This window comes from Drosophila persimilis, unplaced genomic scaffold (assembly GCF_003286085.1).
Source record: "Drosophila persimilis strain 14011-0111.01,24,50 unplaced genomic scaffold, DperRS2 tig00000606-arrow-arrow-pilon, whole genome shotgun sequence".
NCBI lineage: Eukaryota > Metazoa > Arthropoda > Insecta > Diptera > Drosophilidae > Drosophila > Drosophila persimilis.
Window position 1 is genome coordinate 694,440 of NW_020825324.1, and position 25,670 is coordinate 720,109.

The 25,670-nt window shown below is 45.0% G+C and overlaps 1 protein-coding gene across 2 annotated transcripts; it reads left to right on the plus strand.

The window, feature by feature from the left end:
- The first annotated feature begins 552 nt into the window (after positions 1-552).
- LOC6597267 (homeotic protein ocelliless) lies at positions 553-19,334 on the plus strand. Of its 2 annotated transcripts, none has more exons than XM_026990652.1 (4): positions 553-1,150; positions 8,220-8,609; positions 10,916-11,070; positions 17,822-19,334. In XM_026990652.1, the coding sequence occupies exons 2-4, from the start codon at positions 8,429-8,431 to the stop codon at positions 19,142-19,144; spliced, it is 1,659 nt and encodes a 552-aa protein (XP_026846453.1). In that variant the 5' UTR covers positions 553-1,150; positions 8,220-8,428; the 3' UTR covers positions 19,145-19,334. The 2 variants fall into 2 exon arrangements, with proteins under 2 accessions (XP_026846453.1, XP_026846454.1); XM_026990653.1 differs by having other exon boundaries at positions 8,220-8,600.
- The last annotated feature ends 6,336 nt before the right edge of the window (positions 19,335-25,670 follow it).

Below are 25,670 nucleotides of genomic sequence, written 5' to 3' on the forward strand. Positions count from 1 at the left end.
TCGAATGCTGGCTCCAAGCTGTCGTCCCGCTTGCACTTGCTGCTGGCATGCGCCAGGGCCAGAGCGGGACAGCTAGCTGTCTAGCTGTTTCTGTTACGGTTACGGTTGCGACGACACAGCCAGCAAGCCCATCTATGTACGGCCATCTCCCTTGCACGATCGCTCGGATTGAGCCGAGCGCGGCGTCAGCCATTGCTAAAAGTGTTGCGCTCTCGCTTTGGCCCACAAGGTGCTGCTGGTGGTGTTGGTTGGCTGCACGAACACACACGAACCGGTCGGCTGAGGTTCGTCGGGTGTGTGCGTGTTGTTGTTGGACTCGCACTCGCATTCGTGTAGCTGTGAGTATCTGCATTTGTATCTGGTCGAGCGACTTTTGCTACCGCCACCGCCGCCGCCTGCTGCGTCGCTGCTCTGCTCTGCTCTGCTCTGCTCTGCTTTGGTACGCTGCTGCTACGGTGCTCTGCTGTGCTCTGCCGCCGTTTGTCCGCTGGAAGGTGTCACGAAAATCAGTTCCAAAGATACATTCGTGCCGCTCGGGTTGTCAGTGCGTTCGTCGCTCGCTCACACACCGTCTCTCTCTCGTTCAGCGTTCCATTGAGCACCGTTCAACGTTCCACCGTTCACCGTTCACCGTTCACCGTTAGTTTTCGCCGCGCTTTTGCCTCTCTCGCCGTGCGTAGCGGCAGCAAGCAGCAACAACAAAAAGGTTCGCCGTCGCCAAAACAAACAAACAAACAAAAAAAGAGAAGCCACAAAATAACATTTCATTCTACCATAAGAAAGTGCGTGAAACACAACAAAAGATACAGCAGATACAAGATTCAAGATACAAGATACTTCTTCAACAAAAGCAACAAAAGATATACAACTATAACCGATAACCGATCGTTCAGTTCAGTTCAGCAGTCGATCGATCAGCATATCGTGTGTGTCCGTGTCCTATGTGTGGGATATGTTTTTTTACGGTGTAACCAGTGCCTCCTCAACCCTCAAACAATAAACAACTGCAGCCATAAACCCGAATGTACCGCAGAATATCTGGATCCTAAATTGGAATATATATTATACGATCTGATCCGAACGATCCCAACGATCCATCCTAGTCGCCTACGATCGATCAGAGATCGTTCTGTTTGTGTTTTTTTTTTCGGTGAGTGTTCCATATATCTCTGTCTTCCATGTCGGGCGACAACGTACAATCCATATCCATATAATCCATTAACTGAACTGAACTCTCACGGATCGCGGAAAGCGGCAAGAATGAAGCAAGGATTATATTACCTAGGATTAACATGATTCGATCGATAAATAGTACTTATGTATATAGCCTTAAGTAGTTGGGGTGGATACCTTATCCACCTTGGATATTTGTATCTCACAGATATCTATAAGAGATCCCCAACACTCCGACTCTTTGATGATCCGTAATATTGATTCTCAAAGAGACATCTGATAGATAGAGGAATACCCTTAAAACATGAACTATTCATTACACAAAAAGATAGTTTTCTCCATGACTATCTTTTATGTTCTACCACTAACCATTCTGTGGCACACGATCTTTAAAATGATGATCTTTTATAAGTGTTCCACTAATCTCTAGTGGCGACTTCTTTTGTCAGCTTCTGGCAACCCATTGCAAAAATCTTTATACATTCAGGCAGAGGGGGAACCCCAAGCAATTATCTATGCCCTAGAAGTCGCCCCTTGACCTTTCCTTTCCACTCTTCTGTTGAAGTTCTTTGCAGTTCACAGGAAATTCCACCTATGACTAATATCCAAATCATAATGTGAGAAAATCCAAGACCAAAGCGGTCTCCGGTCTCCAGTCTCCAGTTTTTGAATCTGAAATTCGTTATGATTTTCATAATTTTAATGGGCATATTAAGGCCGCCTCCCTTGGCCGTTAATTAGGCAAAACATTCAACCAAAGATCGATACAAAAAATATACCGAATATATACGAGTATATGCGTATGAGCACAAATATACTACAACAATAAGACCCTAAAAAAGAGGTCTAATATTAGATACAATAGAGGTAGCAGCAGCAGCATCGATGGAGCGATGGACCGATGGACCGACCGACGGCGGACCCGTTCAGGTCACATTATTCACACATATTTTGTGCCCCCTCTCCTGGTGCTGCTGCCGCTGCTGCTGTATCTTGTATCTGAGTCTTTCTCTAATTTCAAAGCGGCGGCTATAAATTAAAATATCTGAATAAAACGTTGACTCCTCTTCCATCTGTGTTGTTCTGTATTATTAATTTGCATATATGTACGATGTATGTCTGTATGTCTGTATGCTAGAAGAAACACACACTAAAATTAATATGCAAGTTAATTTTTTGGGATGACAGTGGAAGTGGAGTTTGGGGATCTCTATGGATCTGTTCTGGCACCCACGCAACTACCGTGAAGCGGCGACTCCTAGGCTTAGATCCCAATCCCCCTGAATGCCAATTTCAATCAACTTCATTTCATTCACAACATCCGCCTGAAGAGAGGGTTGGCAATTGTGAATTGAAAGAAGTCTTTGGAGCCCCAGAGATCGCGTCGCGACACCTCTGATAGCTTATCTATCCCTCATATCCCCACAGCGACACGAACTGCGAACCGCAAACGGAACGGAACCGAACGGCTTCCATTGTGGCACCATAGCACGCCCCAGTCTCCAGTCTCCAGTCTCCAGTCTTTCACAGTTTTCAGACTCCCACACACAACACTCTCTGGAAACCTACCTGATCGGGTTTTACTCTTTTTTGATTTTTGATTTTTGTATTTTGTATTTCTTTTTTTTTGTTTTGGTCGTCATCTTTTGTCAATCTTTTGCCTTGCCTTGCCATGCCGTGCCTCGCCCTAGGTGAGGTTTTCGTTTCGTACGGATTGAGTCTCGTTTCGTTTCGTTTCGTTTTTCGTTGGTTTTTTCTTGATTTTTGTACCCAATTATTTGTATTATTAATTTTTATCTCTCTTCACTCTTTGCTCATTACGCGTACGCGTAGTTGTTGCTTCTCAAATTTCGTTGACAAAGCCATTTAAATAGAAATCACTCAGACACTCAGACACACTGAGATGTGATGCCTGATGCCTGATGCCTGCTCTGAGACGGGGTTCCATTTCCATTTCCAGTTTCATTTCATATCAAGATCACATTGACAATGCGTCAAATAATAAGGTTTTCTGTGTTGTTGTGACCAGTCTACAGCCGATCACCGATCACCGATCGCCGAGAGCTCTTTACTCTATTAGTCTATTATTTGATTTATTTCTCTGGGTCTCTGTTTCTGTGTCTGTTTTCAATGATGCAATCATTTGTACTCGTACAACTCTGAAGGCGAAACACTGCCACTGCTGGCTCTGCTGGCTCTGCTGGCAATTCATTCAATTTTTATCCATTACAATTCGTTGTATCTGTGAATGGAATTGGGCGGAACGGAGAATGACAAGTGGTGTAATACCCCCGAATATTTCTTGAATTAGAAACAATTTTATGGTACATTTACTGGAAGAGATATGAATGGAGCAAAAGAAAGTGTAGATTTCAGATGCTAAAGGATGCTAAGATATGTCCAAGAACTATCAGTATCAGTTCTCCACTCGAATCATATCAACCATAACAAATCGTTAATTGGCCGAGCCAATCCTCTACTCAATCTCTCAAGTGATTTGTTGTGTTGGCAATATTTTAATTAATTTGCAATTATTCAGGGACTGGCAAATGGAATTGCAAATGGAAAATGGAAAATGGAAAAGCGTTTTGGGCACTTATTCCTCTCTTTGTGGTCCCCTCCAATCACTGTGATTGAACCAGTCCTGGCCTGCATTCTCTCCCTCTCTCCTTCAATTGGCAATGGGCGAATCGGCTGGTTTCCCAATCGCAATCATTTTGATTGAGCAATCTCCTGCTAGCATCTATTAATCACTGGCAAACGCTGCTCAAGTGTCAATTTGATTAAGTAAATAATAAATAATTTGCCATGTGATAAGCAGCAAAGCATAAGCATTCCCCCCATAGAAAAAACTAATTAAAAAAACCTCTACCGTACCGTACGGTATGGCGTACAGTATGGGGTATGGATGGAAAAAACTTGTCGCCAGAGCAGCAAATACAAGTATCTGCCGTATCTACGAGTAGTGTCAGTTGATTTCTAGGCCATATATATGTTTTTAATGCGTCTTAAACTTGTCAAATCTTCACACTTTTTCAATTATTTGGCACGTTGCTTAATTAAACTTCAGGCAACGTCAACGTCAAAGTCAGTAGCTGGAATCCACATCAACATCACATCGTCGTGATCCTCGCAGCAGCAACAGCGGCAGCAAGGTTGCAATTTTCACCGCAACAACAACACACAAAATAAATATAATTTTATGCGAAAATTGCAAATTTAAATGTCAAAATGCATTTGCGTAGAAATGGTCTCCTCATCCTCATCCTCCTCCACTCCATCCTCCATTCCGAGAGAGCTCCATTCCCATTACCTGTTTTTCGGGACGTGACTGCTTTTGCTGCTGCTGCCTCATTCTTTGTTGCATTTATTAAGTTGCATTATTTTCAGACAGAGACAGAGCCACAAAAAGCCAGACAGACGGACAGACAGACGGACAGACAGACAGACAGACAGACAGACAGAGAGACAGACAGGCTTATTATGCTAGACCAGAGTCCGACTTGGTCTCCGAATGGTAGTGCTAGAAGCGGTCTGCAGTCTGCAGTTTCTTCTCCCATATAGTATTCCATATTCCAGTAGCTGTGGCTCAATGTAAATGAGCCTGAGAAATGCATTTTTCATCTGTTTCGTGCCTCTCCCCCGGTTCGGCCATAACGCGAATATCAGGCTTACACTCAACAGCAAAGAACAACACAACAACATTTTCAGGGGCTACATACAATTTGGCAGAGAAGAGGATAGCTGTCATAGAAGCCAAGAATATACCTACATATATATTTACTTTAAGAATCGATCATATTTTGACTTTAAGTTGCATTGTTTAGTTTCTAGCTAATATATTCTAAATGATCAGTGGCTCAATGATCATAGAATCACAAAAAACGTTGCAAATGGTTTTTTGTTTAAAGAAATCAGCTTTATCAATTAATTTGGCTAAGAATAAATATATAAAGGAGCTTTTACACACACAAGGCTCATGCATAGGAGAAGCTTTGAGCTTTCTTAGAGAGGACAATGATCAAAAAGAAAGCTCACCCATACACACTCAGGCAGTACGCATACGCATACGCATACGCAAAGGAAACAAAACCTCTGCAGTAGAGTGTAGAATATGTGCAATGTGCCCGGGCATATTAAGTTGTTATAGAGCTTGTTAAGGCAACTAATAGCTCCGACTACAACAACCACTGAGCCACAGATATCCAGTGGCTGTGTAGCTACCACAACAGCCAGAGAGCCACAGAGCCAGAGAGCCACAGAGCCACAGAGCCACAACCGAACCGACTGACAGGTTAGCACTCCTGACAGCTGCACACACAGTGGCGGCCCCAAAGTTGATCTCTCGTGACTGACTAACAGAGTTATAAGCGTACACTCGCACGCTCTAAAGATACTATATATTAGTCAGCGACACACGGGGGCAAAGACAGAAATAAAGATAGCCAAAAGTTATGCAAAGTCTGGGGGGACGGGACCATTAATCATCCGAAATTCGTATGGTTCGAATGGTAGATGAAATCTTCCCATGGCCCAAATGAACAGTAGCCAAGTGGCTAGCGATTTCTTTTCTGTCTTCTGCCTGAGACTTTCCCAGGGCCGGCCAGCATCAGAAACAAAAACACTACCGTTCTTCAGAGAGTGTTTCGATGTGCGGGTCGGGTCCATCCAACGATCCATCGATCCAGTGATCTCTTGCATACGGTAGCTGGCATCTTCAATTTGGAGCTGGATTTCTTGGCATTATTTTGTGTGTGTTTTATGTTTTGTTTTCCTCGCGGCTGTTTACCTTCAAAACTCTTGTGCACAAATATTATTTTGACCGTAATTACGTGAGTGAGTCGCCTCTCTCTCTCTCTCTCACTCTGGCTCTCTGTCTAGCGCGGGAGGAAAATAACATCAAATATTGTCGTGCCCGGAAACTGAAACCGAAAGTGATACGATCCACAGAAGAATCATCATCAGAAATTGCCGAAAATTGAATATATAATGAAAGTGTCTTCTCTGTACGTGATATATATCCAGTTCAAATGATTTTGTCCCGCCTCGTTTCGGCGGTCCCCCTAGGAGACCGACCATCACAATGGATCAGCCAGAGCCAGCGGGGCCTTGCCTGCCTTCTTTTTTGCTCTTTTTGCCATTTACCATGATTTTTCATAATCAGCGAGGGAGGGAGACACAGAGACACACAAAGAGCCAGCCAGCGAGCGAGCGAGCGAGTGAGCGAGACACCGATGCCAGCGGCAAATGACTAGAAAATCACGTAGTAGAGCCCCGTCTTCCGTGTGAGTCGCAGTTTCAATCCACACAAAAAATGTGACACATTTCTGGGGCTCCGACAATTTTCGGTTTTGACAGATGCTGAGAGTTCGACGGGAGTTCTTTTCTTTCTCGGTTTTTTGTTTTTTCTGAAGCTTTTTTCTGTTTTTGTTAATGGTTTCTATGGGAAATTAGGTTCCCAACAAAAAAACAAAACAGAAAATGTCCGAAAATATAAGACAATTATCTTTGAACCACTTTCGGAATGAATGGATCCATATCATTTCTCTAAACAGAAATTATTCAAACATAGAATATACTAGATCTAGTTAATTTTATTGTCCGCTCGATGGTAGTTAGTTCCTACACCAATTAAACACTTAGTTTTTTTTGATTTTAATTTGATTTCCTTTAATCGATCATTCATCGATTACATCCCTGTTTAGTGTGGCTGCGTTTTGTACTAAATATGATAACGGTAACTGCTCGCTGCCGCTGGTCTCTCTCCCCGAATTGAAGACAGATGCGTTATTAATTTGCGTGTGCGCGTGAGCATGTAATTTGGGCAACAGGACTGTCTGTCTGTCCTTCGGGGGGTATCGGGTGCTATATCAGGGTCGAGGTTTTGGTTTCTCTTTTTTTCTGGAGTGGAGTGGAGTGGAGTGGTTTTTGCGGGCTGCATTTCCATCCTTCATGCGATATTCAGTCAGCCATGAAAGCGACATGACAAAACAAAACAAATTTTACAGGGCACCACAATGAGATGTGTGGATGTGGTGCATCCAAGGGATCGTCCTCTCCCTATCCCTATATCTCTGTCTCTCGTGGTCTTGTACTCTCTTTAGGGAAGTGACAAATAGTTTTTGGTGATTTCTGGGTTTTCAATTTCCAAAACAAAAGGCAAAACGTTCAGAGAGAGAGAGAGAGGGAAGAGAGAGTGAGGTGTTCGTGCTAATTCCGCAATTGCTTTTGCCCCTCTTAACCCCCGGCCTATGGGTGTCTCTGTGTCTCTGTTTCTCTCTTTCTCTTTCTCTGGGATAGTGCTAATTTTTTTCGCACGAAAACAGAGAGAGATAGAGAGAAGACAGCCTAGAGACAAAAGAGTTTTAATCCAGGTTCTGGGCTCTCTCTCTCTCTCTTAAGCCATGCATCGTCCATTGTCCTGTCATGTGTGTGTGTGTGTCCTGGCAGCGGCGGATCAGCAGTCCCAGCAGTCTATTGAGTCGTAGTACCAGTTTTAGTAAGTGTCTGAAATAATCCTGTGGCTAAGCGCAGATCAAAGATCTTAAACCGCAAGGATAAGCCCCCGAAGGAACTTCGTCTTCAAGTTCGGCTTGCCGGCTCGTCGGCTCGTCGGTCGGTCGTTTGCGGGCGTTCTCGTTGGGTAATCTTCGAAAACGGAGAGATTAGAAGTTTTTACATAATAGGGCGGCAAACCTCAGGGATTAGGCCACCAAGACAGAGAGATAGAGAGGGACAGATAGAGCGTACTCTTTGGTTTCGGTGTCCCTTTATAAGTCTGAGCCTCGTACTCTACCGATCTTAGAGTGTAATTGGAACTCGTGGCAAGAGCTTAACCCATAAGCAAACAAATACTTATCGGAGAGTAGAACATTTTCCAAGATATTCCCAGTTTCAAAAAGATAATTTGCAATACTGTAAGTAAATATCGCGAGTATTTACTGTGCTCCGAAGAGGGTAGCATAAGAAGAGCATGAGAAGAGGTGTTTTATCATTGATTATCAGACATCTAACTATATTGCATTCCATTCTTTCCATACTTTCAGATACATTCAAACACACACAACCATTGAGGCGACAGATCGAGAGGGTCCCAGCTTGGATTTCGGCAGAAGGAAGGAAGGATACTAGGAGTTCTTACACCGTCAGCGTCTCTTAGATCGGTCTCAAGATTGATTTCGGGGAGATAGCTGCAGCACGTGGCGAGCGGACACACAACAGCTTCAACGTGGCGCTCCACTCGACAGAGGCCCTGATGGCGGCGGGTTTCCTCAAATCTGGCGATTTGGGCCCCCATCCGCACAGCTATGGCGGCCCGCATCCCCATCACTCGGTGCCGCACGGGCCCCTGCCGCCGGGCATGCCGATGCCGTCTTTGGGTCCCTTCGGCCTCCCACATGGTCTCGAGGCCGTTGGGTTCTCCCAAGGTATGTGGGGTAAATATCGAACTGAACAATTTTGGTATATCTATCCCATGAAACCCATGAAACAAATGTGCTGAAAGTTCTCCCTGCATCCTTTCGCAAAATATACAACTCGGTATCAAAAGTATCTTTTGGCTGCTGCCTGCCTGCCTGCCAGCCTGCCAGCCAGCCTGCCAGCCAGCCTGCCTTTCAATGTCAGTTCGCATCGATATTGCATCATTATCAGGTTAAATTGTCAAAATGAATAATGAGGCAGAGTCTCCGTCTCCAGAGGCACTTTTTTATCTTTGAAGTTCCAGTTTCTCGGTTCGGTTCGTTTCGTTTCGTTTCTTTTCGTTCGGTTTCTCATTCGGTGACGCTGCAAATGACACAACACAAAAAAAACCTGACCAAAATCACAAAAAATTGGCTACAAAACGCCAACAAAAGACTCTGTGGCCCCACACTCCCCCCACAAAAAAGACAGCAAAAGAAAAAATGACAAAAATATTTCATACTTCGTAATCAATATTTTTTTTTGTTGCGAGTATTTTCTTTATGGTTTTTCATATATTTCTGTTGTTGTTTCATAAGCAAAGTAATTGACAGAATTTTAGCTTGTGATATAACTTTTTGATTGGAGCGAAAGAGATATTGTATGATGGAAGAGTTTGGCCACAAAAAACGAGATTGCAAAAGAGGACGGGCCTCTGTTGAAAAAAAAGAAGAGAAAGACCTCTGTGTATGAGGAAAATGCTTGGTTGTAGGTCTTTAAAATGATGAAAGATACAATGAATTCTAGGTGAATATCTGTGGGATAAAGCAGCATTTATGTACAAGTTTTTTGGGATTTTATTCAATATTGAATCGAAATAAGTAAATTCCATCGATTAGAGAAAAGGTTTTTCAAAAATACCTTAAATGCCAGATATACCATGGAATAAAAGAGATCTCTTTTAAGAATTCCACTCAAGAAGTAAAATAATTAAAACTATACCAAATTGAATGGTGAAAAGTGTTAGGAACGATTTTTGATCACCAAATATGGAAAACATCAAAAGTACTAAAGAGACTTCCAATAAAATGTGGGGGTCTTCGATAGTTTAGCCCTGAACCAACAGAAAAAAACAACGAGACCTTCCAGGAAACATCATAAATTGGCCAAAAATAAACAACACTCCATAAAAAGCATCACAAAACAATAAAAAATACAACTGAGAAAACAGCCAAAAAATTTATAGGTGGAGTTAATTAAACGACACGACAATATCTCTCTCTTCCAAGGTAAAAATTATGAAAATAAATATATAAAAATCTTTTAAAAAATAAACAACAAATTGCAATTAATTGTAAACCGACAAAAAAAAAAACGGGGCAACCATTTTGAAAGCGAAAACAGCAAACGGCAACGGCAACGGCAACAGCAACAAAAACGAAATGTGGCAGCTGCAAAATGGAATAAAGTGAAGGCTGAAGCCGGGCAGGAATTGAAGTTGAAGTTTTTTATTCAATTTATAAATTCATGACCAAAATGACTAACTCATTAATTTTTGATAGGGATACAGATTGAGAGAGGGCGAGAGAGAGAAAGAGAGAGAAAGGCAGAGGGAGAGGTGTAGAGTGTGGCACGAGGGATAGGCACAATAGCAGGGGTAGCAATGTATTTCCAGTGGCAAGGAGAGGCAGAGGAGGAGGCAGGAATCCAAGCCAAAGTCGAGTCGAAGTTACGGAGCGACAGGGAAAGAGACAGAGAGACAGAGAGAGAGAGAGAGAGAGAGAGTGAGAGAGTGAGAGAGAGATAGAGAGGCTGACAAAGCAAACAATGCTGCGGCTTAACACACAGATACCCACGCACACGCAGCAGTACATACATGTATATGTATGTGGCACGCACACACACACAAACACACTTTGATATATAGCAGCATTTTTGGGGCGGCTGCTGCTGCTTTTGCTGCACGGGGGTTGGTTCTTTCAATTCTTTTTCTCCGCTTCGCATCGCATCGCTTCGCTCCGTTCCGTGTTTCGTGTTCCGTTCCGCTTAGGGGTTGGCTCTCGTCTCTGTGTGTCGCACTTTTCGGGGGTTGCTTGCTACCCAAAAAACCCAGCAAACCCAGCAAACCCAGCAATCCCAACAAACAAAAACAACAGAAACCAGCACGCCAAAAAATATATTACGGGGAAAAGTTTCCGTAGAACGACCACGAGGCGTATACTTGATTTGGCCCTCGAAATAGACCTTCAGCACATTTGGCTTTCAGGCACTATCTTTTCGCCCTGGCTAATACTTTCTTTCCCTTTCCCTTTCCCCCCACCCCCCACCCCCACCCACCATTTAGGTGTCAACACAAGAAAACAGCGTCGGGAGCGCACTACATTCACACGCGCCCAATTGGACGTCCTGGAGGCACTGTTCGGCAAGACCCGCTATCCGGATATATTCATGCGCGAAGAGGTGGCTCTCAAGATAAATCTGCCCGAGTCCCGAGTACAGGTAAGAGTCCTTGATTACTGTGCAGCTATGTTATCCATATGAAAGACAGATCTGTTCATTATACATCCATCTTTGCCCAAAGACCTACCATAGAACCTACCATACCTTCTATGCATGGTGTTGAGCCACGAGTGCCTCGATTCATTCTTTGGTAATTATTGCCTTATCCCTCCTCCTGGGCCGTATCCCATTGCTCCTCCGACCCCAAAGGGAAATAAAACAACCTGCCAACTGGTTTTTTCTTACACTCACTTAACCCGCACATGTGTGAGCTTTAACTTTAACAGACAGAATGGGAGTGGAGTGCGAAAACACTTGTATAGCTGGTGCCGGATATTCGGTTTAATTAGGCACAGCCAATGCCCCGTGCGGAAAAGTGCCCGGAAAAGTCCAAAAAGAAATCCATAAAACAAACAAATTACAACAGCTCCCGGGTAACAGATTGCCAGGGAATCTGTTTCTGGGATGTGGTTCTACGGACGGGTTTTTGGGGGGATGGTCCCGGATGGTTCACATATGGAGCGAACAGATTTGATGACTTTCAATGCAAATAGAGGAAGATATTCGGCATTCGGCATTCGGCATTTGGTGTACTTTTCCCCTCTGCAAAATGAGATATATTCGGCGTTTATTTGCCAAGGGAATTTGGGGTATGACAAGTCACCCCTCCAGGGCAGGATACGCAACAGAAGGACACGGTGCAGAGCAGAGCAGAGCAGAGCGGAGCGGAGAGGAGGTTTGCTCAACGCATTAGTCGAGCATAATTTGCGCTAATTTTTACCGTCAACCAAATGCGGCCTCCTGCCTGACGATGACGATGACGATGATGATGATGATGATGATAGAGGAGAGTTTTACAACTCAATTTGTTAAAGGATCTCTCTCGCCCATTCAGTGCGCGCTGTGTGTGTGTTTGTTTAGGTGTCGTCGTGCCCATGTCCAATGATCGGGCCTAAACAAACACAGAATTGGGATGGCAAGCGCCGTCGGCCCGAACAACTGCCAAATGGCCCAAGAGAAACGATCAAACAGAGACATCATCTACTGCTTCCGGCTGCTGCTGCTGCTGCAAGAACTGTCATCTCTCCTCTCACCGCTCCTGGTAATGTCCTGGATAAACAAGCCACCGATCGATCCAAAACGACACAATATCCAAATTGCAATCGGAAGCCGTTGTTGCATGTGGAAGAGGCATTGATCTATCGATTTGTTTGCTTTGCTTTCGTTTGCTTTGCTTTTCTTTGCTTTTGTCCACAATGTAATTTAAGGACGTGACATTGCAGTGGCAGAAGGAGGAGTGAATGCCAGTGACAGAAGAGGCAGGAAATTGGGAGAGAACAGAAACAGCTTTTGTCACAGAAGAAGCTGCAGATAATGCCCCAGAAGAACCAGCAATCGCGTCGTACAGCACTGCCCCTCGGTCCTTTAAAGGAAGGAGTACAGAGGAAAAGCAGTGTCTGAGGCACAATCCCAAGTAGTAGAAACAGCAGACGATATGCAGAAGTGCAGGAGCGTCGCTTGGGGCACAGAAGAAAATGCAGCAACAGCAAAACAGAGGACGTAGAACAAGCAGGGCAACACAGCATTTGTGTGGCATGGCAGCAACAGACAGAACAACAGAGGAAGCCCCTGCAGTGGTCTTTCGGGTCGATGTGAAAATCGACACGTTCCGTGCCCTGCCCTGGCTGCAGCAAGGACAACTTGCATATGTCCAATGTCCAATGTTCTTGCCCCATCCACTGGTCACCGATGCCCCGACGTTTTTTACACAATTGATTCCCGTAATGCACACCACACACGTCTGTCTGAATGGGGGATTCCATGGGTGTGGAATGTACAATTTGTATAGATTTTCCATATGTGTTTGTTGTCTGTTGTCTGTCGTCCGTTGCTTTTCTTTCTCTCTGGTCGCCGTCCTGTTTCTCGGGGCTTGCATTAGACGTATGTTACAGTGGGACAAAAGTAACTTTAAAAAAGTTCAAATATGAAGAAAAAACTTGATCCCAAAGTGGGGAACGCGTCATGCAGGCTTCACTTCTCGGTCGCTCGGTCGCTCGGTCGCTCGGTCGTTAGTCGCTTCTGCCTGCGACATTTGATGATGGAATTCTTGTTTTCTCTGATTGTGACCCACTGTGCCTGACGCAACATGCCAATGCATTCACGTATCAGATTACAGCACAAAACTAGGAAAAACCGTACAAAGCCACGAATGGAAATGCCAAAAAGCGCCACAGAAAGACGGAAAGGAAATGGAATAGGAATAGGAAAAGGAAAAGGAGAGAGAATAGAGAATAGAGAAAAGCAAACACGATTCGTATGCATGTTACATGGCGTCTGGCTTTTGGTTTTTGGTTTGGGGCTTGGGGTTTTCATGGGGGAGGTGGGTGGTTTGTGGGGCTTGGCAGGAAGCCAAGCAACTCAATTAGCAAAAAAACTAGACTGCTTTTAAAGGGAAAGAAGTGGAACAGAGCAGAGAGATACCCCCGAGAATCCGGATAGAAGGATAGCAAGAATAGAATCAAAAGGATATTCAAAACTAAAGATGGAAAGATCTTTTTAAAGATCAAAGATGTGTACATAGAAAAGCCTACAGTTGAAATTGAGAGGTCAGATGTTTTTGTGGGGCTTCGATAGGAGGAGGAAGTCATAAAAATCTCTACACCATAACTATATTGTTTTCTTTGGGGGGTCGGAGTCGGTGTCGTGGTCGGGGTCGGGGTCACCTCGTTAGTTTCTGCCATGAAAGGGTCACCTTCGAAGGATTTTCCAGAGGCACGAAAAACACATAAATAATCATTACCAAAAGAACGAAGAGAGAGACAGAGAGGAGGAATGGAGGAAAATGTCTGAATCAGAAACGGGAATCGGCATAAAAATCAGAATCAAAATCAGAAACAGAATCAACGAATGAATCCCCGAATCCCCCCGAAATCAGTGGCCGAGAATCATCGTCAGGAGTCATAATCAGGGAGGGGGGCTTAAGGTCTGGTAAATATTAATTGAATGATAGGCATCTTTATGGCCCAGTAGCTGCCTGCCCCAGGGGGGTGGCCTGTGGCCTGTGGCATGCTCCTAAGTGAGAGGGCGTTGATTGCAGCCAATACAAATAACGTAATAATTTTACGGGCAGCTTATCTGCACCAGAACAGAGCAAACATTTACGCCCAAAAATGTTTTCATTCGCCCCGAAAAACGAGGAGTGCCGCCAGAGGGGTAGCAACGGGACCGGGGATGGCTGCCATCGCTGCCATCGCTGCTGTTGGCAATCATAAATCACATGCAAGCCAGAGAAGACGGAAAGGGGACGGGGCAGGGGAAGGGCATGGTATGGGGGCAGAGGCACCCTTATGGCGTCCCTCCCTCCCATTGTCACCTCGGCATTTGAGCCTCGTTTTCAGCTGTTCGATTTCCCCGTCGGGGGTTGCAATCGCGAGAATCGCTAGAAAGAGACTAAGAGACAGAAGCCAGAGAGAGGGAGAGGGAGAGGGAGAGAGAGTGAGTGAAACTTTGTCAACTCTTTTTCACATTTTCCCTTTCTCCCTGTTTTTAGTTTTCCAAAAAATCTCTGCTTCCTTTTTTTTTTTTTGTAAAAGGATTTGTCTCGTTCTCTGCTGCCTCTCATGCCTCCTCATGATACGCAATGCATTGGGACATGTACATATATGTATAGAGGAGAGAGAGGGGTAGAGGTGTGCTAAGGGAAGGGAGAGCGTCGCAGGAAGAGGGGACGAGCGGTGGTGGTGTCATGGCGGGGAGGGGGCTTAGGTAGGAAAACTTTTTGTATAGAAACGGGCAGCAGCACGCAGCACCCAGCACCCAGCACACAGATGTTTTATAAAATTAATTTTCCCATTGCGGATTAACAATTTCCACTCTTTTCCTCAACCCCTCACACCCATCCTTCCTGCTCTCCTCCTGTAAGAGCACATACATATGTATGTGTGTATGGCCAGAGAGAGAGAGAGAGAGAGAGCGAGATTTATGCAAGCCGAGCGCATAATTTTCCATTTTCCCATTTAACAATTTCCCCCATTTGTTAATGCAATATCAAGTTCCACGTGGTACAATTTTCAAGCCAAGGCAACGCCATGGGAAAAGTCACCAGCGAAACAAACAGTAATTTAGAGCCAAAGGATCAACTTTTCAATTGCAATCAAAATTAGATTACTTATGCCAGGACTTTTCCAAATAAGAAAAAGCTGTGCTTACAGTTTCCCCATTTGATCGGGTTATCCCCCTTGAAGTGGGTTCATTATCACTTGAGAACATTTATAGGGGAAATTCCTACAGCGATTATAATATTAGTTCAAGGATAAATAGCCCTCTTTGGCCTACATCTAGTGTGGCCTATAATATCCCTGTTGAAATACACTTTAATCTTCTTAGATCTCCAGCTCGAACCCAAGAAGAAATCGAATGAAAAATGATCAATGGATCAATAGAAAATCCCTAAAAATCTACAAATTATTCGATATACATAAACAAGGTTGTAAAATATACTAGAGTTTCTACTAATCAGATATATGTATATATATATAGAATGGATAGATAAATCAAATATATTTACATATTTTTCTGTTATAAATCAAATTTGAGAGCTCATCTCCAGAACGGGTGGTTCTTCTTCGCGTAAATCCCTGCCCATCCTCCCTTCCATCGAATGAATCAATTTTGAAAGCTATTCAAGCAAACTCCCCTCAAGCCCCAATCCCCTCAGTCCCTCCCCCCTCCCCAACCAACCATTACAAATCAGGTAAAACCGCAAACGAGCCAACAATTTAAAAAAAAAAAAAAGTTCTTTGAAGTTCTCTTTCCTACCGTTTCGCTGGCATTCAATTTTGTATGATTTGATTTTATTCTTTTTTGAAGTTCATTAGAAGGACAAATCGAATCGGGTTCCTGTGTTTTTTTTTGGCTGCCGATTAATCATTGGAAATCATGGGAAAATGTTGTATAAATTTTCTGCTAAAATTTGCAAAAATTCCCAAGCTTAGTTTTATCAATATTACGAGAATTATGGAGTTCTCTTCTCGCAGTTCATTAAACGATATCAAACGATTCGGCGGGGTGTCTGTGGGGAAACGGAATGAAAGCAGGCGAAGCGCAAAGGAGAAGCGGAGTGGCAGGGGGGGATGTCCCGTTTCAAAGTCAATTCACAAAAGGAGATTTTACAAATTCAAAATTGAATTGAAAATTGAAATTGAATTTTCAACGGCACAGGGCTCGGGCCCCTTACTCTCTTCTCTCTTCTCACTCCTCTCTCCTCTCCCTCTCTCGTCCTTTGCTGACAAATAATGAAATTTGATACGCCTTGTTTAATGCTCTTTTTTTTCGTGCCTCAAGTGGGGGTGTGCGTGTGTGTGTGTGTGTGTGGCACACACTGCAATGAAACGCTCGAGTGGCCACAGCCGCCGCGTGGCAAGTGTTAACTTTGGCCCGAGGCGGGGGTATGGGTCCCCTTCCCGCCCTTCAATGGCGAGAGGAGGAGTGACAGTGGGAGTTCGGTAATAAATTCTGCTGTTTACCAAAGCACAAGCCATTAGCAAGCAACACCAACCCCAATAAATGAATGGGAATCAAGAGCGGTCGAAGTTCTAGATACCCTATGCCTCGAAAATACCCTTAAATGATGATTGGATCCAGCTTGAAGCTACAGAATATCTTAAGGAACAAAGGAATATCTTTGGAAGCTGCCATTCGATCTATAACTCATATCTCCAAATGCAGCTCTTAAGGTGGAGAGCGATTCGAGCATGTTCTCAGAAGAAAGTTCCATTCAGGGATTCTACTGTATTATGGGATCATAAATTCACTATTTTCTGGCTGCCCAAGTAAGCCCAAGTCCCTGAATACCCGCTCTGTTGAGGGTATGCCCGAACAAATCACTGAAATAACATTTTCCATGTTGCAAAGGGGCGGGCATCGACTTCAAACTTCGGTTTTGGTTTGAGTTGGAGGTTGAAGGTTGGAGTTGGACGGAGTTAGATGTTAGATCTCTCTCTCTCTTTCACTCTTCTGTGGGGATGGATCTCTTCTGTGGATGTGGCTCTGGCTGTGGCTGTGTCTGTAGCCAGGGGCGGGGACTGGGACTGGGACTGGCAGTGGGAGTGGGACTGGGAGTGGGACTGCTCTGCTGTGTGCACTTAGCGGATTGTTTGCAGCCCCTTAAGCATAACAAACAAGGCTAAGTGAATTCCTCTCGCTCGAGTATCCCGCTTTATGGGCTGTTTATTGTTCTCTTCCTGCGGAGAGAGAGAGAAAGATAGAGATTGTGGGTGTGGGTGTGGGTGTGCAAGAGAGTGACAATATAATCGAGTCAATTTTTTGGGACTGCCCGTCCGCCGCCGGCGGCTGTTGATGTAACTTTTCCTCTCTCTCTCTCTCTCTCTCTCTCTCCCTCCCTGTCTCCCTCTCTGTCTCTTCCGGCGGCAGCGCGTGACTTTTTGCACTTGTTGTGGGTTGTGGGTTGTGGGTTGTGGGTTGTGGGTGTGTGGGCCAGTGCCACCCCCTCCTTTTATATAATTTATTCATTGCCCGTCCGGAAAACTAATTGATGTGGGAAAATTGCAGCCGCTTGCCACACACAGGGAAAGCAAACACTTGAGGCGGCACGGCACTTGTGGCAGGGACACTCCAAGGGACACAACAGAAGACATTTTCCCTCGGGATAGGGATAATCGAGGTTTCATAGGGAAAACTTCATATCTTAGCCCCAAACTAAATGCTTCTTCTTTGTTGCAACTCTTTTCAGGTTTGGTTCAAGAATCGACGCGCCAAGTGCCGCCAACAGTTGCAGCAGCAGCAGCAGTCGAACAGCTTGAGCAGCTCCAAGAACGCCAGCGGCGGGGCAGGCAGCGGCAGCTGCAGCGGCTCCAACAACAGCCGTAGCGGCGGCGGCGGCGGCAGCGGCAGTGGCAACAACAACAGCGGCAGCGGCAAGTCCGGCGGCCAAAAGCAGAGCCAAAGCCAAAGCGGCGGCGGCGGTGGCAGCAGCAGCTCTGCGGCGGCAGCGGCCAGTGCAGCGGCAGCCGTGGCGGCGGCCCAGTCGATCAAGACGCATCACAGTTCCTTCCTGAGCGCCGCTGCTGCGGCAGCTGCTGGGGGATCTGGCGGTGGCAACAATGGCAACAACAGCAGCGGCAGCAACAACAACAACAACAACAACAACAGCAACAACAACGGCGGCGGATCGACGCCGAACAGCAGCAGCAGCAGCACCGGCGGCAGCAACTCCCACAGCCACGCGCATCTATCCGCAGCAGCAGCAGCGGCCGCCCTGAACGTGACGGCGGCGCACCAGAACTCCTCGCCCTTGCTCCCCACCCCGGCCACCTCCGTCAGTCCCGTTAGCATCGTCTGCAAGAAGGAGCACGGCCTGACGGGCGGCTACGGTGGCGGCGGCGGCGGCGGCGGCGGCGGCGGCGGCGGTGGAGGCGGAGGCGTTGGCTCCTCCGGCGGCGTTGGCCTCAATCTCGGCGTCGGCGTGGGCGGCGGCGTCGGCGGTGGCGTCGGTGTCGGTGTGGGCGTCTCCGGGGATGTGCTCCGCTCGCCATACGATCAGCTGAAGGACGCCGGCGGTGACATCGGCGCTGGGGTGCATCACCATCACAGCATCTACGGATCGGCGGCGGGCAGCAATCCCCGCCTGCTGCAGCCGGGCGGCAACATCACGCCGATGGACAGCAGCAGCAGCATCACCACCCCCTCACCGCCGATCACCCCCATGTCGCCGCAGTCGGCAGCAGCGGCCGCACATGCCGCGCAATCGGCCCAGTCCGCCCACCACTCGGCCCACTCGGCCTACATGTCCAACCACGACTCGTACAACTTCTGGCACAACCAGTACCAGCAGTACCCCAACAACTACGCCCAGGCGCCCAGCTACTACTCCCAGATGGAGTACTTCAGCAACCAGAACCAGGTGAACTACAACATGGGCCACTCGGGGTACACGGCCTCCAACTTTGGCCTCTCGCCCTCGCCCAGCTTCACCGGCACTGTGTCCGCCCAGGCCTTCTCGCAGAACAGCCTCGACTACATGTCGCCGCAGGATAAGTATGCGAATATGGTGTAGAATCTACTCTTCCAGTACTGCGGCACGAGCAGCACGAGCAACACGGGGAGCGGCAGTGCGAGTGGCAGTGGCAGTGGCAGTGGCAGTGGCACGGGGAGTGCTGCAAGTGGCAGCAGCAGCGGGCGATCGCCACAATTGCAAATGGAGCAGCATCATCATCAGCAGCTGCAGCAGCAGCAGCAACATCAGCTGCCACATCATTTGCAGCAGCTGCAGGGGCAGCAGCAGCAGCAGCACGAGGATCAGGAGTCACATTTGGGGGGTCACTCCTTTGGCTAAAGGATCCTTCCCACATACATATCTAACACACACACACACACTCCCCTACCCTCCAGACCCCTCCCCTTCCCTTCCCAACCCTCCTCTCACTCTCTATATCTCAAAAATATTTCAAATAATTTTTTTTTTCTTATAGTTAATAAAAGTGTTTTTTTTTTTCTAAATATAAAAACGAGTATATATATATATAAATACAAAATGGATCCGTGTATAGAAAGACAGAGAGTTATCCCGATACATCCGATACATATATATAGAGGGTACACATACATATATATACACATATATATATCTAGCCTAAGCCGCCAGGATCAACGAAGTAAATGAGTGATAAAAAGAAAAAAAAAAAACATAAAGCAAAAACACATTTGTTAATAATCGAAGAGTATGCCCGCGGGATCTCAGAAGATTCGGAAGGGGGTAAGGGGGGAGATGCAATATGTATGTAGTAGGACCCCCCATGCCCTATATAGCAGAACGGAAGAGCAGAACCCGAGCAGGAGGATTCCACATTCCCCTGTACGGAGGCAGGGAGGCAGGGAGGCAGGGGAAAATGGAAATAGATCAGCTCTCATATCATAATATCTAACCCATAATTCCAAGTTTCAAGTTCTTTAAATAACGCAAAAAAAAAAAACAAAAAGAAAAAAAGAAGTTTCAAGTTCAAATCATCATTTTGTTGTCTTTAAATAATAATAAATAAAAAACAAAAAACAAAAGATAGTTCTACATATATGTATATGGTTATATATGGATATATAGTATATATATTCGGGGGAATAACCGAACCTAAATCAGCTAAAAGAAAAAACACGAAAAGCGAATTAACATTTCAGACTTCAAAAGCATATAAGCCACACACACACACACACAGACACACACAGACAGACAGACACACATGAGAGAAGTATCTAGAACATAAGCGAGATCTGAATGCGGTGAATGGATGAATGGATCGAGAACATATGTATGTATGTAAACCATTTATTGATTTAAATATAGGAAATTTTATTGCAAATAAAACACACAAAAAAACACAAGCCACAATCCAAAAGCGAAGAATTCAAATGACAAGAGTAAATATTTATAAAATAATTTAAAGAAGCATAAATCTAAAACAAGTATAAAAACAAAAATGTACAAAAAAAAAAAAAAAAACGTAAGAATCTTGACAACTATATGCATATATATTATATTGAGTGTATGATATATGTATATACTTATATGTATACATATAGTATATTGTATGTGTGCGTGTACATGTTCTCCATAAAATATGATATATATATAAAAGAAATAAATGAAAACTTTTGTAATATTTAAAGAATCGAAAACACACACACACACCCACACCACACACACATACACGAAACAAAAGTTAGTTCAATGGAGAGGTTTTTTCATACATTTTTTGTTTAGTTTTAATTTCAATTGAATTGTAATTTAAGCTTAAAAGATTTGTTTTAAAAACACACACACACACCACACACACAAACACCTAAGCACACACTTTCACCTACACCTACACCTACACACACATGCATGTGCGTATGCAAAAGAGAAAAACTCGAAGAAAATTTAGCATTTAATTCACTTACAAATTAAGGGCATTTTTTTTCCGCGGGTTAAATATTTTAGGCTAACGAAACAAAAATCTAAAAACAAAAAACAAATAAAGGTGGAAAAGAAATGTAAACACGAAAATTAGTTGATAATATTTAAGAGCGGATCCATATACAATCGATCCCTATATATATACATATATACACACACATATATATATATATATATATATATATATTATACATAATTATATGATAATGTTTAAGCAAACTGGTTAATTCTTTTTTTTTTAATTATAAAAACCGAAAGAAAAACTAAAATAATTGTAAAAAGTTCACAAAAATATGATCAGATGAATAATATATATATATAAAGAAAAAACGATGATCCATCTTTTTATTTATTTGAAAGCTTCTACAGGTCTTGAGATTCTACAGGATTCTATGCTATTAATTCCATGAAAGAAGAATAATACCTTCGAAATTGATGGCGTTTCAAGGATGGATAATTTAAAGGCAAAAAACTCAGAGTCCATGATGCGAAAGTAGAGCTCTGAGTACTGGCAAAACTACTGCCATTCCGGCAAGGAATAGGAATATCTTCTGAAATGGTCATAAATGACTCTTATTTATAGCTGTAGTTTGAGTGCATCACGAATTCTTTTTGGGATTTTCGGGTCACAAAATGAGGCTAGGGATATCTACTCTATGGAAAGGATCTGTACATCTGTACATACAAGATAGTGCACCGCTGAAGGGGAGAATTTCAAAGCAGAGCCGAAATAAGTTGGAAATGTAGAATCAATATTTCTGACTTTTAGTGAATGCAATTTGCCATAATCCTCTCCAAACTCTCGGGGGCTACCCGGATACACACCTGATTGGATGGATGGGGATAAATTACTCAAACTGAAGTTGTGGTGTGTGGCGGCTTCGGCTTAAGAGATCCTTGGAATTCGGCTCAGTAAATAACCCGATCGTCAGCAGCTACCAAAATATACTCGTACCCCAAAAACCTTCTGTGCCAGCGTCGTCGTCGTCTGTTTCCTCTGCGCCTTGTTTGTGTTTTTGTATTTATTGGCATTCGTTTGGGGCACGCGTCCGCGTCTGCCTCTGTGGCTTGCGGCTTTGTCGAGTGAGTCGAGGAGTCTCTCTGATCCCAAAAGCCCTTCGACTTCGACCGTCTGCGCCTTGACAACAATTGTTGAGGCGACTCCCTGACAATGAAACGAAACGAAACGAATCGAGGCAGGGCGAGTCGACTCCGATTCGACTCTGAGTCGAGTCAGCCATCATCATCATAAACCATTAATTCAGCTCATAAAAACATGCCACGCCCCAGCACAAAACAGCACAAAAGTGGCTTCTTATTCCATCCACTACGTATTCCGCTCAAACACAAATACAATAGACGTATATCCTTAACTTTAGAGGAGGTTAATCCCGACCACCGACTACCGACTGCCGCCCTTTCGATTATTATTATTTTCTATTAATTATGTTAATGAAAATGCTGGAAATTCATTTGCCATTTGCGGCTAATTGTCGCACCATGTGGCACGTGCCGCTCGTGCCTTCAATTCAGATTGAGCATCCTCAGAGCATCCTCTCTATCTGGCAGATACATCGATTCCGATTCCGTTTCCGATTCCGTTTCGGATTCCTATTCCTATTCCCAAAGTTCTCAAATGCTGTGCCCTCTATTGTTATCTAGACAGAGACAGAGAGAGAGAGAGACACGCGACTCGCAGTTCCAGTTCCCCAGTTCCCTGCCAATCCATCTCCATCTCCATCATCATCGTCAGTCATCGTCGTAGTCGTCGTAGTCGTAGTCGTCGCCATCAATGGGCGCGTGTTGCTTATAGAATTACCAACTAATTCGGTATTTATGAGGCTTCGTCGAGTGCAGTTTGCGGGTCTAGGAATCGCTTGGGCTCTTGCCTTGGGGGGGGGGGGGGGGGGGGACATCGCCGTCGCCTGAAGAAGCCAGCAAATTGAGATGCTCTTCGCAGGGGCCCCGGCCCCCTGAAAAAATTGTTTTTAATCTTTGCGTTGCGCCTTTTAGCATCGCGTAACCTCCCCGCCTCCCCACCTCCCCGCCTCCCCACTCCTCCCCCCAAACACAGGAACGGCAATGAAATGAGATGGTCCTCAAGGACCAGTCAAAGTTACCCAATTTTCAGTCCCACAAAACACACACACGACCTGTGTCTCATTATTTTCGAAGGCCGCTCCCTTTTTTTGGGGGTTGGTAGGACATTGGAAGGACAGACAGGCCTCCCTGCCGCCTGCCGTTTGCCGCCGCCTGATTTGGCCGCATTTCCACGATAAGGTTCCATGTAGATATTCCGCCACAGATAGAACACAGAGATTTGTCCACAAAGAAAATGCCAATTAATTTTCGGGTTCGCGAGAGTACAGGCTGCTATCAATTTTTGGTAACCAGCTCTGACAAATCAGTTGGCAGCGCCTTAAAGATACTCGGCAAAAAATGTATACAGAAAATGTACCCAAGGAATACCTGCCCGAAGATATCATTTAAGAGTCTTATATATGCATTATACGAGTACTATTTAAAGATTATTTGGCCCACTGATTAGTTGAAGTGCAATTTTGTACAGAAATATAGATAGTAGGAAAATGCTATAAGAATTTAATGAATGGGAATCTCCCTCAAGCGGGATTATATTTATACAAGTAATAATTAAAGGAACTATTTTCGAATTATACAAATTGTGAAAAATATATGGCAACGTAAATGGTAAAGTACGAAGAAACACACCAATATTTAAATAAATATTCGGTTTTTCTGTGCAACTAAATATACATCAATTATTGTTCGAATTATTCGGAATTATTCGAATGAATGTATCTACGGGAGATAAGGAAGAAAAAAGATACCATTGAAGGAGTCCAAGCTCGAATTTGGTTGGATCTTTGTTGGCCAATCAGTCCTTCCTTTAGCAATAGATTCGTTACGGGGAAAGAGTGCATTCTTTGCTTGAACAAGACAGGGAAATCCTTCGAAAAGGTGCTTGTTGTGGTTAGGGTATTGAATATTCGTTTTACATACACTCAAAAGCCATATTCCCATCGAAGAGCCAGAGGCTGGCTGGCTGGCTGGCTGATGGTGATGTTGTTGCTCGGCGGTTGGCTGGCGTTCGTCGATTTGACTGGCGGCACGTGACCTGCTCCTGCTCCTGCTCCTGGTTTGGCTGCTGCGATGCCAATCATCATTCGATGATGTGGTCCGTCCTGCTACTTGACAATGTTTTCATCTTTCACGCTGAGCGGCTGCCTTTTTGGCATTTTATTTATCAACTTAATTTCTGGAATGGAACACGAACACCCCTTCAAGGGCCTTATAGAGCCACCCCTTCGTTCCGGGGACAGTGGCGGGTGGCGGGTAGCGGGTGGCGGGTGGCTCCGCTCCTGCACTTTGCCGATAATGTGCGGCGTGTGTGTTTATTGTGATTTGTGGCACGCACTGCCCGCGGGATACCATACCCCACACTCCACCATCCCGTGGTGCCCCCCACCTTTCGAGCAGGTTGAATGCCTCTGGTTGATGGTATTTGAAGTGATCCGTTCGCTGAGAGAAAAGAACTTATGCTAAATAGGCAAAAGTAAGTTGCTGGGGAAATCTATGGGCAACAAATTCGTTGATTGATGCTGGGGTGGGGTGAGAGTGTGGCACGTGGAAAACTCTTGCCAAAAACCGCGAGAAGAGAAAAGCTCTTAATTAATGGGCGCCGGCCCCTCATTGTCCGGCGATCATGCTAATTTCTGCTGTTAACGGATCGTATCTTGGATCTCCAATCGCTTCCGAAGCCTGACAAATTGCTCAGTGCCAGCGCCAGGCGGCGGAGATTCTGCGGTGATGATCAATCAAAGAGTACGGAAAGTTTGCTGAAAAGGTAGAGAGCGAGCAGCGAGATTGAGCGAGCTTAATGAGTGATCTGATCCATGCCCAAAGCTTTTGCCTTCGAACCAAACAAAAGAGAAAAAGCGCCCAAAGCTCATACACACACACACACACACACACACATACAACCCACATACTCGTATGCAGACGTACGCCTGCTGCAGTTCGATTGCATTGGGAGTCGAGAGGGAGAGAGGGAGAGAGGGAGTGTGGTTTGCTTGCACAGGTGAGCGCCTTATCAGCTTATCTGCTCTGCTCTGCTCTGCCCTGCCCTGCCCTGCCCTGCCCTGTCGACGGGTGTGTTACTTCTACTAATTTGCTTTACAGTTCCAGCAATTTGCGCCATATAATGGAATGGCACTGAAAACAAAAATGAAATGAAGGGCCTCGGAGGGGGAGATGGATCAGATACCAGCAGGCCGAGGAAGTGTATTAGAATGCTTATAATCCTTCCATCTTTAACTCCATCCTCCGTTCACCTAATGCCCAAACAAAGGCACATCCAAGCTCGAGTGAGTTTCAGCAATGAAGTTCGTTGCGGTGCGAACCAATTACAGATCGCTCCTTCCCTCACCGTCGTATCACAATGCTCACCTTCTCCCCATACCCCCCCTTGGAGACCATCCAACCCATCATCAGCAACGTCTCTGGGAGATTGAAGATAGGAAGATGGGAGGACGGGAGGACGGGAGATGCAAAACGAGACTAACAAAAGGTTAAGCTTAATTTGATTAATTAGTATAAAAAATGTTTTCAAAAA